The 14195-nt window shown below is 36.3% G+C and overlaps 1 protein-coding gene across 1 annotated transcript in view; it reads left to right on the top strand.

The window, feature by feature from the left end:
- Nucleotides 1–11033: 11033 nt before the first annotated feature.
- The window catches only part of LOC149143008 (AMP deaminase-like), a 134565-nt gene continuing 131403 nt past the window's right edge, over nucleotides 11034–14195 (top strand). The window contains exon 1 of the mRNA XM_089451990.1: nucleotides 11034–11737. Coding sequence (XP_089308116.1) covers nucleotides 11278–11737 — 460 coding nt within the window. The 5' untranslated portion in view covers nucleotides 11034–11277. The remainder of the gene's footprint in view (nucleotides 11738–14195) is intronic.

Raw genomic sequence — 14195 nt, 5'->3', positions numbered from 1 at the left:
AGAAAAGAGTATGGATTTGGTTGGATACCCTTCACATTTTTTAACAGCAAAGGCAAAGAGAATCTGTTGACCTCGCTCTAACAACCAGGAATAGATGCTAACCTCCAAAAACTGCTTTGAATGGATTTCATTCATGGCTATAAGCTTAAGGGTTGGAATTTCCCATGCACCAGAGTTCGAATCAACTATAAATTGCATTAATTTTCTCAACCTTGCAACCCTTTGAAAAATATTGAGCAAGGGCGAGAAAGGTAATAGAAATCAGACCCTCCGTAGAGAGGTCCACATGCATGGAGATTGAGAAAGCATGTTTAGCATGCGTGCATCCACCCATCTCAACCTTGATGACTCTACCATGATGCCAACTGAAATAACATCGCCTGCCATTATTTGATGGGATGAAAATCTTGGCCAGGAGGATTAACTTAGCCTTGTTTCCTTTTTGCACATAATTAACCATCATTCTATTGAGAGGAAGAGAGTATTCATATAAAGAGAGCTTCATGGGATGAATTTCAGGGCTCGTACACCATTCATAATTACCTTAGTTCGAGGAGGCACGCATGATTTGGTTATGTGTCTGCTGCTTTGTTCTAGCTGCACAAGATGTGAAAATAAGACTTATGAGAGAACAATTCAAGAAGAAATGTGATCCTACCTAGAAGGAGGTTTAGTTGATTGTTTTTAGGAGAGGAATCATTATGGAGATACTAAATGATGATGAGGGAGTCCCTAATGATCATAATGTCAGATACATCCATCTCTTGAGCTAATTGGAGACCAAGGAAGAGCCCATACATTATGCCAAATTATTTGTCCTTTGTCCTAATCCCCATGTGTACTGAACTTCTTGTTTTCCATTGGAACCCAGATGAATCACTCCCCCTCCTACCACCCCTAAGAGTAGGACAATTTGACCTAAGCTTCCAAGGTCAATTCTACTGATTTCAAGTTATGCTCCTAAATATACATTGGGGAGCCTATGATCTAGATGTTCAAGGCTACAATGATTATACTCAAAACTCAAGGCTATCATAGCCAAATTGTATTACAATGGAATGGATGAGGCACATAATCAAGAGATTCTTGGATTTTGAGTGTGATTGGTTTACTATCAAATTTTGTTGATGGAATGATTCAAGAAAATACAATATTCTTGGAGGAGGAGATCATTTTTTGGCATAAATATTTCTAGAGTAGATGCTATATGGCCAAGACTGAGCCTATGATCGGCCCAGGTCAACTTTCCTTGGGATGGTTTGATATTTGGTCATATCCCACTTACCGATAAGCCCCACCATCTTTTCTATAAATGATTTTTTCATTATACTAGCCAGAATCTTTGTTGTTAAGGATCACATTGAAGTCCCCAACTATGATTTTATTGCCTACGTGCCCTATATCTTTCAACAATATAACTGACCTCCAACAATTTTCCTTTTCCATGCATATTATAGATGTGTAAAAAATTCAAAATATGATTTGCTTATTAGATTGATGATATGTAAGACTATATGGTATCCCATGTCAAATATGATGGGTGGAGTTCAAATGTATGGGACTATGATGTTCTAGAGAGAGCATGACCCCTCAGAGGCTCATCCTAAACTCACCACCACACCCTTATTGGGTTACCATTGCTACTTGTAAATCTTCAAGGCTTCTAAAACCTCCTTCTTGGTCTCTTAGAGTGGAAGAATCGTAGGTTGCTTTGTTCTTATTGGATCCCTTAGTATTGCTTCTCTATTTTTCTACCCTGTCCTGTATACCTCCAGGAGAGGATGTTCATTATTTAGAAGAGGGTTTATGATTGCCACCTTTTTATGGTACACTAGAGGTCACACTATTTGAACTAAAGGTTGTTTAAGTCTTGTTGTGACTGTCACAACAAAATTTAAGAAGGAGTTTGCAAGGGTTTTAATAGAAGGGACTCTCTCCTCTTAAGGCACAAGTAAAAATATATTTTGTAGAATTAGAGTGTTTCCACGGCTTGCTTGGTTCCATGAATTTGGAGGTGGGTCTAACTGTAGGCTTGGAGGGTTACCTTTAAATTAGTGGTCAATACCAAGGTTGTTTAGATCTAGATGGAGTTGAAATGCATGTCGTTGACAATTATTTTGCCCATAGGTTGATATTCAACCCCACTTTATTCTTTCCCATATTCCACTGCTCCTCTTTGTGAAGCATTGGTTGAGAAATTTGAGTGTTTTTCTTTGTACAATCCTTAGTAAAGTGTCCATATTTGTAACAAGATTTGCACTTAAAGGGAGTTACTCATAATCCAAGGGTTATTCATATTGCTAGTTATCCAAGGTTAGAAGGATAACTTCTAGAAGACCTTTTTCCAAGTCTACCTCTACATAGATTTGCAAACATCCCTTCCCTTGGCTTCAACCTATTAATGAAGCACACACAAGAATTCCTTACACTTATAAGAGTATCATTGCCCCAACATGGAAGTGGAAAATAAGGAAGGTACACCCATACATGCACAATTGATGGTACATCATGCTTAAGATTAAAGTTTGGAGTCCAGTAGTTCAAGTACATTCCTTAGGAGCCAAGAAAATAAGTTCATTCATAAGGATTAAGTCCCTATCTTCCTTGGTTTTAAACAAGAAAGCATAATAATCCCTTCCACATAAATAATGAGTCATCTTCCCTTTAATCAAAACTTTCAATTATTTTCCATCCAGATTTCCATGGATTAAGGAGAGGGGAAACTTCATATACTATAATAAAAAAGACCCCTTTCCACCAAAGCTAGAGCATTATGCCTTGAGGACTAGGTAGAGAACTGAAACTTTAGGATATTTTCAACTTTGCTAACAAATTATGTTGGTTGATTTTTAACTGTTTTCTTTATAGAAGAGACCACAATCCAGAAAACTATCACCTTGGGTTCTAGAGGGGTGGGGGGAGCTTACTTTAGAGGCACAATCCATCTTTGAACACAAGACTAGAACCATAAGGTGCACATGCAAGGGTATCAATTTTCTGCTTTATTTCATGATAACATATTCATTACAAAAAAACATGTTTATCTATAAGTATCTCATGCAATAGGGAGTATATGAATTATATTATGCTCTACATACGAGCCCTACTTGCAAATAAATATATACCCTTCTAGAAGTTGAATTATTCCATCATAGGATTTTTTTGCAGTTTCCATTTCTTTTAGTGGTAGACATGATTCCTATATAGTTTTAATACTCATTGTGTTGTTCCACACTTTAATAAGGTGACACAAACATCTAAACATGATCTTCTAGTAGCCTCACTACTACTATTAATTGTAGCCCCATCTCCTTTTATTCCTTCTTCCCCATTCCAACAACCATTATTGATAATGAATTATCCATCTAATCATTCAAGCCTTCTTTATCCATAACTTAAATTTGAAGGACACAAGGGTGGGATTTGATCCAACTTATGCATGCACAAGTAATTAGACCAAATTTAGTATAATCTCTTTGGGTGCAACCACTCATTTGATCACTACCTCGAGGTGATGCCATTGTTTTAGAAAAATCCCTCATGGGAGATGAATCTTGCTCAATGGTGAAAATCTCTTTGATTTTCACCATTGGATCCAACCACTTTGGGCATGGAGCCAACTTCACCAACAGACACAAATATATTTATCTTTAGCATAATAGACCACGTTCTTAACATTGCAAAACATTACACATTGCTATTGACAACATTGATATAATATGTCTAAATGCATATGGAGTGATGAAAATATCAAAGACAATAGAAAGCAAAGGTATAAAAACACTATCAATCCCAAGATTGATCATCTTTTCTATCCTTACAAGGTTTCAAGTCTCAAAAAAAGAAATGATGATTATTAAATTGATAACTAGCTCGCATGGGCTTCATAACAAAACTCTTAGATGAACTCTTTTGAAAACCTTAAGAAATAGAAATCTATAATCTATGAGACTTAAAGAAGATTCATGATGAAACTCATTTCTTTCTAAGATGCCATTTATAAGGATATCAACTGTGTTTACACTAATAACAACAATCACACTTTGGTTCACGAAATCCAAAAAAAACAACAAAACTACTTTGGTTGGTGAAATCCAAAACAAAAACAACAAAACTAAGTTTGGAGATTTCACTGTAAATTCAAATATTCATGAAAACAACTATTATGATGCCACAATCTAAGTGTGCTACAAATTGATCATTTTCCAACCCTAAAAAATAAAGAGAAGGGCAACATATATTTTTTCCCTAGAATGTAGCAAGAATCATTTCAAATTGATAAAAGTGCTTAGATCAAACGTTATCATTGCACACCCAAATTTCATTAAAAGTATTCAAAGATTCTAAATTTGTTTTAACATTAAAAACAACTAATCTATCATTTCAAAGTTACAAATTTAAGAGAGATGAAAAACATTTCATTTTGGAATGTGATGCATTCAAAGACACCAGAGAAAGTTATGGGAATATGTTAACATCGATTTCTTGGCATTGTCTTTTCAGCAAGGAGATTGTTGGAAGGTTGGGCCAGCTCATCATCAATTTGAATAAGATAAGGATTGAATTGCAAAAGACGAAAAGCAAGGAACTAATGGTCCCATAGAATCTTTTTAGTCTCATGGAAGTTAAAATATCATTTCATTTCATAATCCCAATAAAGACAAAAACAAAGAAAAATTAACTGAAGTCTCATCTGATTATTCTGCTTTTCTTTTCGTTCTCGATTCTCTTTCTTTGCTTCTTACATTCGTAGACAAAATCAACAAACGTTGAGAAGAGCAAGTCAGCTTTTTGATGGTTTTCAGTAGTTACATTCAGACTTTGAGCTTCTTGAATTCTCTTCACAAACCTTTGGGAAAACCATCCTCTTGCATAGTGTAGCCGCGGGTGATTGTGCGAGATATAAACACCTATCCTTAACAGCGAAACGTTCGGAAAGTATTTAGCGTTTCATGTTTAACAGAATGCACTCGGCCATCCATGGATATTGAGTTGTGAATTAAACGTGGAGGCTCGAGTACAAGACCCCATCCAAGGTTGCTTGAGGAGCAGCAACAATGAAACTAAATATTTTGTTCGTTGATGATTGATAAACTGTGTAGAGGACGCAACAATTTGCAAGCATGGCTGTTTTAGCTTCAGTTTCAGGAACATATTCCTTCATGAGAATGAGTAGTTCTCCAATAGCGTGAACATCTCAGGCAGGCGTGAACAGGCAGGCAACGTGAACACAGGTAACAGGCAACGTGAACAGGCAGCTCACAAACAGGGTTTCGTGAGCACAAAAGCAGAGGTAGCGTGAGCACAGAGCATTGAGGCAGTTAACTTCTAGATAAGTAAATGTTCAGAACATGGAAAATGCTTAGAAGATCCAAGGCGTAAGGAACAAGGAAATTTCAGATTTTATGGAAACAAATCATTTGGTTCAAGTCAAAATTGCTTCAACAGACAAAACAGGAAGGTGGATTTGGGTAAACGCAAAGCAATATGAGGGAATTTTAAGGCATAGGATTGCTCGCCTTAAATGGGGACAAATGAGAAGAAAACCGATCAAGATCAAGAAAAAGAAAAAGAAAATAAATAAGAGAAACAAAAATAAGGAAGAATCAATCATTTACAGTCCCACACTACACCTCTTACTTGGTCATTAGATCTATATGTCTAAGAACCGATGAAGGTTAGAACAAGGCTGGAGATTTTGGAAGCCAGAGAACAAGAAAGAGACCACACAAATTTAGAGATCACAGTTGCAAACCAATGTCTAATGGAAGGCAATATAATTTTAAAAGAACAGGTAACAATGTTACAAGAGGCTCTAGAGACAGGAAAACAAGAATGGAAAAACATGAAAGAAGTAATAACATCAAACAGATATGTGATAATTTCTAAACAAACTTAGGTAGATACACAGGTATCTCAACAAACGAACATTTCCAAAGAGAAGGCAAAAATGGACAGTGGGAAAGATAGTCCAAAAGAAATCAAAGCTAGAGCTGAAGATGCTAATGGTTACATAAGGACAGAGGAAGGAGAAGATGCAAGTGATCGTAGAGCACAAGAAATAGAACAAAAAGAAAGACAAGACAGAAAAACAAGTTTTATTATTAGGGGAATAAGAGATTATGGGAAGAATGAAAGTACTCTCAATTTGACAAGAGACTTTTTGAAAGAGAAACTACATTGGAAAGGGCAAATTTGCCAAGCAAGAAGGGCTGGGAGGATATGTGAAGAGAGGCCTCGACCCATAAAAGTCACCATGGCAAGCGTACAAGAAAAACAACAACTTTTGGGCAAAAAGAAACTCTTGAAAGGCTCATACTTCTTCCTCGATGAAGATTTAACCAAAAAACAACAAGAGGAGAGAAGGGATGAAGTGGAGAAAATTAGAACATCAAGAAATGAAGGGAAAAGGGCATGGTTGTACAATAGGAAAGCCGTTATTGCAGTGTTTGGGCCTTCAGGCAAATCATGGCAGCAAGCTCATAATAAAGAAAAAACAGAGAATTCAATAATAGAGACGAAAACAACAAGAACAACATGGACAAAAAGGGGTGAAGACTCAAATTTGAGTCTTATGTGCCAAACTGCGTAGCAGTCAAATCCTACCCAGGTCTACCTAAGTTTAGTTTGTTGGAATTGTAGAGGTTACCCTTGGAGGAGGGGACTTGGGTTAGGGCCTATTGCGGAAGGTAGAGACATAATTTGTCTCACGGAAACTCATGAGCATGACAATTGCAAACCTCCCGTGTTTGACAATTATTTGAAGTTGGCAATTTGGAACAAGGTAGCAGAAAATGGCAAAGGGTATGGGGGAATACTAGTTTTAGTGAAAGAAAAAGAAGGCCGTCACATTCAGTTAATTAAAGAAGATGCAAATAAACAATATTTATGGTTGAAAATATTAGAGAATGAGAATCACATAAGAATTGCAGCATGCTATTTTTCCCCTCAAGTCTCAAAAACTTACAAAAATAAGGGGCTTGACAACAAGGATCCATATGCAGCTTTAAAACAAGATATTGCTGTGTACTCTCAACAGGGAGAAGTTCTTTTAGTGGGAGATTTCAATGCTAGAACAACAAATAATCAAGCTAGCATCCTTTGTTGCAAAGAGGATAACAATCCGATTTGGCTCACTAAAGAGGAGAATCCCCAATGGGTGAGGTGTTCAAAAGATGACAAAGTTAGCAATCATTTTGGAGATGAGTTGCTTACACTATGTGGGGCTTTCCACTTGATTATTTGCAATGGTCTAGATAGATGGAAAAGGTCTGAGAACTTCACTTGCAACACATACAATGGGGCAAGTTTCGTTGACTATGTGACGTGTTCACAAAGCTTAATAGAAAAGATAGATGAAGTTAGTATTGGAGAGCATATTTGGGACTTAAAATCAGACCATAACACATTTTTTATAAGGTTATCATGGTTAGAAGAAAGGCAACATAGGAGGAAAACCCAATGCTCTTGGTAATCACTATCAAGGGGCAAAATTCTTCTAACACAAGAAAATGGTACTATCTTCAAGACAATGTTAGAGAGATTATTCACAAGGAGAAAACTGGTTTCAAATGCTTCAGCAGCCACGAGTTAACAAATATAATCCAAAGTGCACTTGAGAAGTGCAAAAGAGAAAAAAATAGGAAATCAGAATCAAATTGTTTTCCTGTAAATGCTTGGTTTGATGAGGAATTCAAAATGGCAAGGAGAACCTTGAAAAAGACAGGAAAAGAGAAGATGAATGTAAAGTTATATAAGCATATACTAAAAAGGAAAAAATATAAGTTAATGCAAACAAGGAGAGAAGAGTTAATATATTTAAGCAAGAATAATCCAAAGCTTTTCAGGCAGGAACTGCAACCAAGGAAGAAGAAAATTGAAAATAATATTACAGCCAATCAATGGTTTGAATATGCAAGGCAACTCTATGAGAAAGAATCTGAGGCGACGCCCCCCCTTAGGATCAACACAAATTCAAAGCTCTTCACATTACAGGAGGTGGAGAATGGAATTAAGAAGCTGAAAACAGGAAAAGCAAAGGACTTGGTGAACTTCAAGCAGAGTATCTAAAATGGGGAATGAACACTCTTGCACCGCACATCATGAAAATATTCAACAACATCATTCAACAAGGATTCCCAAGAGACTGGACAACTAGCCTAGCAACACCCCTTTTTAAAAGTGGAGACATTAATAATCCTTCCAACTTTAGAACAATTATGATCAATCCTTTGTTTGCAAAGCTTTTTGGCAGCATGGTGGAAGACAAAATTAGCAAGTGGGCAGAAGTAAAAGAAAAGAGGGCAAGAGGACGAGCGGGTTTTAGGCTGAAACATTCTACAGTGGATCATGGCATCATGTTGAGACACATTGTTGAAAAGGTTTGGGAGGACAAAGAAGAAGTATTTCGCTGCTTTGTTGACTTCAAAAAAGCATTTGACACAGTCCCTAGGGATAAGTTGTGGCGTAGAATGGAAAAACTTGAAATTCCTGTGCATTATAGAGCCGCTATCCGTAGAATTTATGAAGAAGTGAAAGTCAAAATTAGAACCTCAGCAGGTATTTCAGAAAGCTTTAGAAGTGACATTGGAGTCAAGCAAGGTTGCCCTCTATCCCCCACTCATTTTGGTCTATATATTGATAAAATGGAAGAGTGGCTAAATATGCAAGGTGGAGATGATGTTCGGTTGGTGGAGTTTGTGATAAAGCTTCTTTTATATGCTGGTGATATTGTACTGATTTCTAAATTGGCCCATGGATTGCAAATGCACTTATATGCCCTTGAGCATTTTTGTAGAGCAGTGGGGATGCAAGTCAATACTAGCAAGACCAAAATAATGATTTTTCCTAATAAAAGGAAGCAGAGCCAACATACTTTCTTCTTTGAAGACAACATTCTTGAAGAAGTAAATGAGTACAGGTATCTTGGGATTGATTTCAACAACAAACTCAATTGGGAGGACTGCAGAAATAAGAGAATTTTAGGAGGGTGGAAAGCATTATATGCTCTTCAAAACAGATGTAGAGAGGCAGAGTTATGGGATTGGAAAACGATTAAAGTGCTTTTTAGACTCCTAGTTTCTCCAGTGATGCTATATGTGTGTGAATTGTGGGCTAGCAACACTCCCGTCTCAAAATGGAAACAAATTGAGAAAATCCAAAAACGCTTGATCATGAGAAAGTTCAAAATAAAAAGTTCAGTAACTTATGAGGTAATGTTGAGTGAAACAAGATCAACTTCCATTGAAGCAATTGCTATGGTGCGGCTCATAAGATACCTAAAAAGAATTGAACAAATGAGAGTAGGTAGATGGCCTAATGATATCTTCAATGAAAGAAAGAAAACATGGATGAAACAAAACTACACATGGATGCAAAAATGGAATATCTACCTCAATGCCTGTCCCACAAATAGCAAGGAGCTAAAGGATTTTGTTAAGGAGAAGTTTCCTAAAAAGGTATGGGGAAAAGAGTTGGGTAGAAAGAAGAAATATTACATTGAGGAATTCAACCCTACATGTGATTTACAACAAAAAGAGTTCATTGGAGCTAGCATTTTGTGGAGGGCAAAGGTTCTTATTGCTCAATTAAGGACCAACTCACATCAACTTCAATGTGAAACAGGACGATGGAAAAGGCCTAAAGAAGCTTGGGAAGAACGTGTGTGTACATTTTGCATGTCTGGGGCTGTGGAATCAGAAAAACATTTCATCTTGGAATGCGATGCATTCAAAGACATTAGAGAAAGTTATGAGAACATGTTAGCATCAGTTTCTTGGCATTGTCTTTTTCGCGAGGGGATTGTTGGAAGGTTGGGTCAGCGCATCATCAATTTGAATCGGAAAAGGACTGAATTGAAAAAAACAAAAAACAGGGAACTAATGGTCTCATAAACTATTTTTAGTCTCGTGGACCTTAAAATATCATTTCATTTCATTTCATAATTCTAATAAAAAGTAACAAAAAAAGAAAAAATTAACCTTAATCTTGTTGAAATAAATTATAATCCTCTCATTTAAAATAAAATAAATTATTATTATTTTTAAGCTAGTGAATCAGTAACTTCACCTCAATATCAAAGTATTCAAATGTTTTGCTCCATTGGGTTTATAGAAATTACTCATCATAATTTTCAACTTATTTTAAAAAAATAAATAAACAATTTTTATTTTTTTAAGGTCACCTCCATAGAAGGTATTCAAATGTTTTTGCTCCTTTGGATTTATAGAAATTACTCATCACGATTTTCAACTTATTCAAATTTGTGTCACACATTTTGACATGCCAACTTATTCAAATTTGTTCCACACATATTAACATGCCAACTTATTCAAATTTGTGCCACACATATTAACATGCCATTGGGTTTATACGAATTACTCATCCTGATTTTCAACCCACTGACTAACATGTCTCAGGTGAATCACACATGTTAGATCTAAGACTTTTGTGATCCATAATGTAGAAGAAAATCTTTCGGATTAATCACATTGAGGATGAATCGCACATATTAACATGCCTTTGAATTTATACAAATTACTCATCCAATTTTTCAACCCACATCCATTAACATGTCTCACCCACATACATTAACATGTCTCCGGTGAATAAAATCTAGATAGAGAAAAAATTAAACCTACTAAATACCACTCAAACTATTGCCATTTAACAAATAAATAAATAATTCTAAAATTTTAATTTTATAATTTTTTATTCACCGTCTTTTGTCTTCGTCAATCAACTTTACCTTAAAGGGACTTTCCAAGAATAATTAGTTATCGACCTAATAAAATCAAATACATAATGACTGCCTAAAGGCATGGTCGAGTGCGAGCGCACAACCACCTCTGATTCATGTCATTACGAAATGGAGTCCAACTCCTGAGATTCGGTTCTTACGTTAACACGTGACAACTTTTCAGGTTACAATTTCGACATCTAATTATTGCGCATGGAACCCGTCCTTGTTTGGTCCACGTGGACAACCAGACCAAAAAAACTGGAGCCGAAAACTTTAGTATACAGAGAGGGCATTATAATGCACGAAACATATAAAATTTGGAAGACAACGTCACGTGGCAGAGCCGAGTCAGAGTGCAATCTCAGGCGCCACTTTTTAGGTCGAGAGGCACTTCGGAGCAAATTCCATTTTGCGGAAGCTGCAGACTTGGGAGGAGCGAAATAAAATACTTCTGACGTCTTTATTTATTTACCTGAAACTCCGGCCTTGGCTTTAACTAGGTAGGTTTTAGGGGTGGGGTTGGATTAGCAGTAGCGATGAATTCATCCTCGTCTTCATCTTCGGTGAAGGATGCCTCTGTCCTGCAGCTGGCCATGGCGGCCTTGCTGGGGGCCTCCGTGATGGCTGTCTCTGCCTTTTACATTCACAAACGGAGCGTTGATCAGGTCCTTAAACAGACTCTGAACTCCCGCAGGCAGAAATCGACAGCCGACGAGGATGGAACCCTCGACAGCGACCCCGACGAATATGAAGATAACGACGAGTATTACAGACACAGAAGCCGCAACCAGCCCAACAAAAATGGCAGGTGGAGGAATCCAGTCTCCCCTTCGCGTAACAGAGAAAGCGGCTACTACAGGAGCTCGTCCTCAATGCCCGATGTCACGTGTGCAGCCTGGTCTAATGGGGTTAGCGATAGCAGGGATCTCACAGGTTCCTTCGGCAATCTTGCTTCCATACCCGCTGGCCTTCCGCGCCTCCACACCCGACGGGAAGGTGCAATTTCCGCCCAATGCTGATGTTAAATATTCAGTAAAAATTGCTTGAAATATAATTCCAGCTGAAATCAATTAAAAAATCACTATTTTTTGGATACATGTTATTTAGAGGAAAATTCTACCAAATATGATTCTGGACAAGCTTGAATCTTAATTTTAGCAATTCTGGCTAAACATAGCTTCAGCTTTCCGTTCTGGAGGATTTCCAAATTCCTTTTTGTCTGCATGACATAACTGTGTATATTTTTCTAATTAAATTTCATTAGTTACCCAAAGAAGACAAATTTTCATACGTGAAATGATTGCTAATTTATTTTATTTAGCTGTAGATATATAGATGAGTGAATTAACCTCAACTTCTAGATCCTACATGGTATTCTCACTGTCTGGGAATCTTGGCTTCTGCATATTCTATAAAACATCGTTTTATTCTATGACATTTGATTGATGAACCTTTACCTAAAATGATAGCATACTAGCATGATTGGGCAGTATTGGTCTTTACTGTACAGAAATTCAGCGCAAGTACAAAAGTTGGTGAATTTTCAGTTGAGTACAGATATGGTACAGTATATGTACTTTCTGGTTGTCTTTGATGATACATATGATGTCTTTGATAACTGTCCACCCATTAACCCCTTCAAAAAAGCTCAAGCTGTAAAATACCTTGAAAGAACTTAGATATAAACTAAATCGTCAAATTTTAAAGGGAAGTTTTTTTTTTTGGTTGGTTAATTCATGGTGCGGTTCTTATGGGTGAAATTCTTCCAAAATTTAGAACAAAATGCATATTTTTGTATGTATAGCATTGGATTTTCTATTAAATATATTTTTGCATACTGAGTTGTATTCCAAATTTTATTCGTATTTGAATCTTGTCACAATGATTGATTATACCTGGACTAGTCAAGTGCATCCACAACTCAAGGGGATGTGTCAAAGAGAGTAGTTGGGTGCATCTACAACCCAGGGAGATGTGTCAAGGTTGTAATAATAATAAACTAATTTAAAAAGAATAGAGATTCTTAAAAGTGATATATATATATATATATATATATATATATATATATATATATATATATATATATAACAATTAACGAGAATAATAACATAAAAATAATAAAATAAACTGGCATAAATCCATCTTAATCTTGAGGAAATTTTCCTCTTGGTGTTGTCTAGGGTACTTTTCTCTCTTTTATGTGCTTTGGAGTCTGGACACTTGAGTTGACATGGATCTTTGGAGTGACAACTTCTCTCGTTTCTGGCCTTTGGACTCGTGTCACAACCCAGATATTTTTGTTCTTTCACGTTCAATAATGAGTCCAAGAAAGTATAATAATATGTGTGCAGATCCGTTAAGGGCCATGCCGTTTCTTTACCTATATGCTATTCTATGATTTGATACATGTCAGTAATATTGGATTGGGGCTATGCATGCATAGTGAATGTGGTATGATACCATATGTATATTACTGACATGGGACAATTAAATTATTAATGTAGGTGTTGCATAATGAAAGAAGGCATATGCCATTTTTGCTTCATTGACTATGTAATAATCTTGATAAGAGGATAGGAACAAGCATGTGCCATTTAAGAGAGCTTTTGTATCATGTGAAATTCTCTCTCTATATATATGAAAAATGCAAAGTAGGAAAAGATAAATGACGACCTCATTATTTATGTTTCATCATTTCAACACATGAAAATTCATTTATGTCCAAGTATAAAACCAAAATCGTTTTCTTATACAAAATAACCTAATTAGTAGAGTAGATTAGGGCCTAGCTCATTTAAAGGGACCTATGTGTCAAAAATGCTCACCTAGCCCATAGATGGATACTAGGAAATGGCACCACATGTCAAGATGAAGAAGCCCTACTTTATCATACTGATAATAGCATGAAAAAGGACTTACATGTTAAAACTTACCACCAAGCTCATACATAGATACTAGGAAATGACACTACATGTCAAGATCATCAAGCCCTACATCATCATACTTCTAATCGCATTAAAAAAGACTTTAATGTTAAATCTTAGCACCTGGCTCATACATAGATACTAGGAAATGGTGTTACATGTAAAAACTTAGCACTTGGCTCATACATAGATACTAGGAAATGGTGTTACATGTTAAGTTCAACAATTCCTACATCATCATACTTTTAATAGCTAGTAGTGTCATAGTTTTATGTTTGACTTTTAGAACCCCACAACATTGCAGGCCCTAAAGTAGAAGAACATTTTTTAGCTATAGAAGAATATTGTTAATGTGGAGAAGACAAAGGCAAGATTTTTTGGAATGCTACATCCAAATCATTGCTCAAGATTTTGCATCCTATCTTTTGCGATCCTTGAAATGTACTCATCCTTCTTATTGGAGAAGGGCTATAAATTGGAGTGAATGTAGATAGAATTTTTAACTTTGTACAAACCCAACTTATTGTGCC

The sequence above is a fragment of the Pinus tabuliformis genome, chromosome X (genome assembly GCF_031772625.1).
Source record: "Pinus tabuliformis cultivar Carrire ecotype Pingquan chromosome X, CPIR1, whole genome shotgun sequence".
NCBI classification, from domain to species: domain Eukaryota; kingdom Viridiplantae; phylum Streptophyta; class Pinopsida; order Pinales; family Pinaceae; genus Pinus; species Pinus tabuliformis.
Note: the sequence above shows the minus strand (reverse complement) of the source record. Positions and strands in the feature narration are given on the sequence as shown.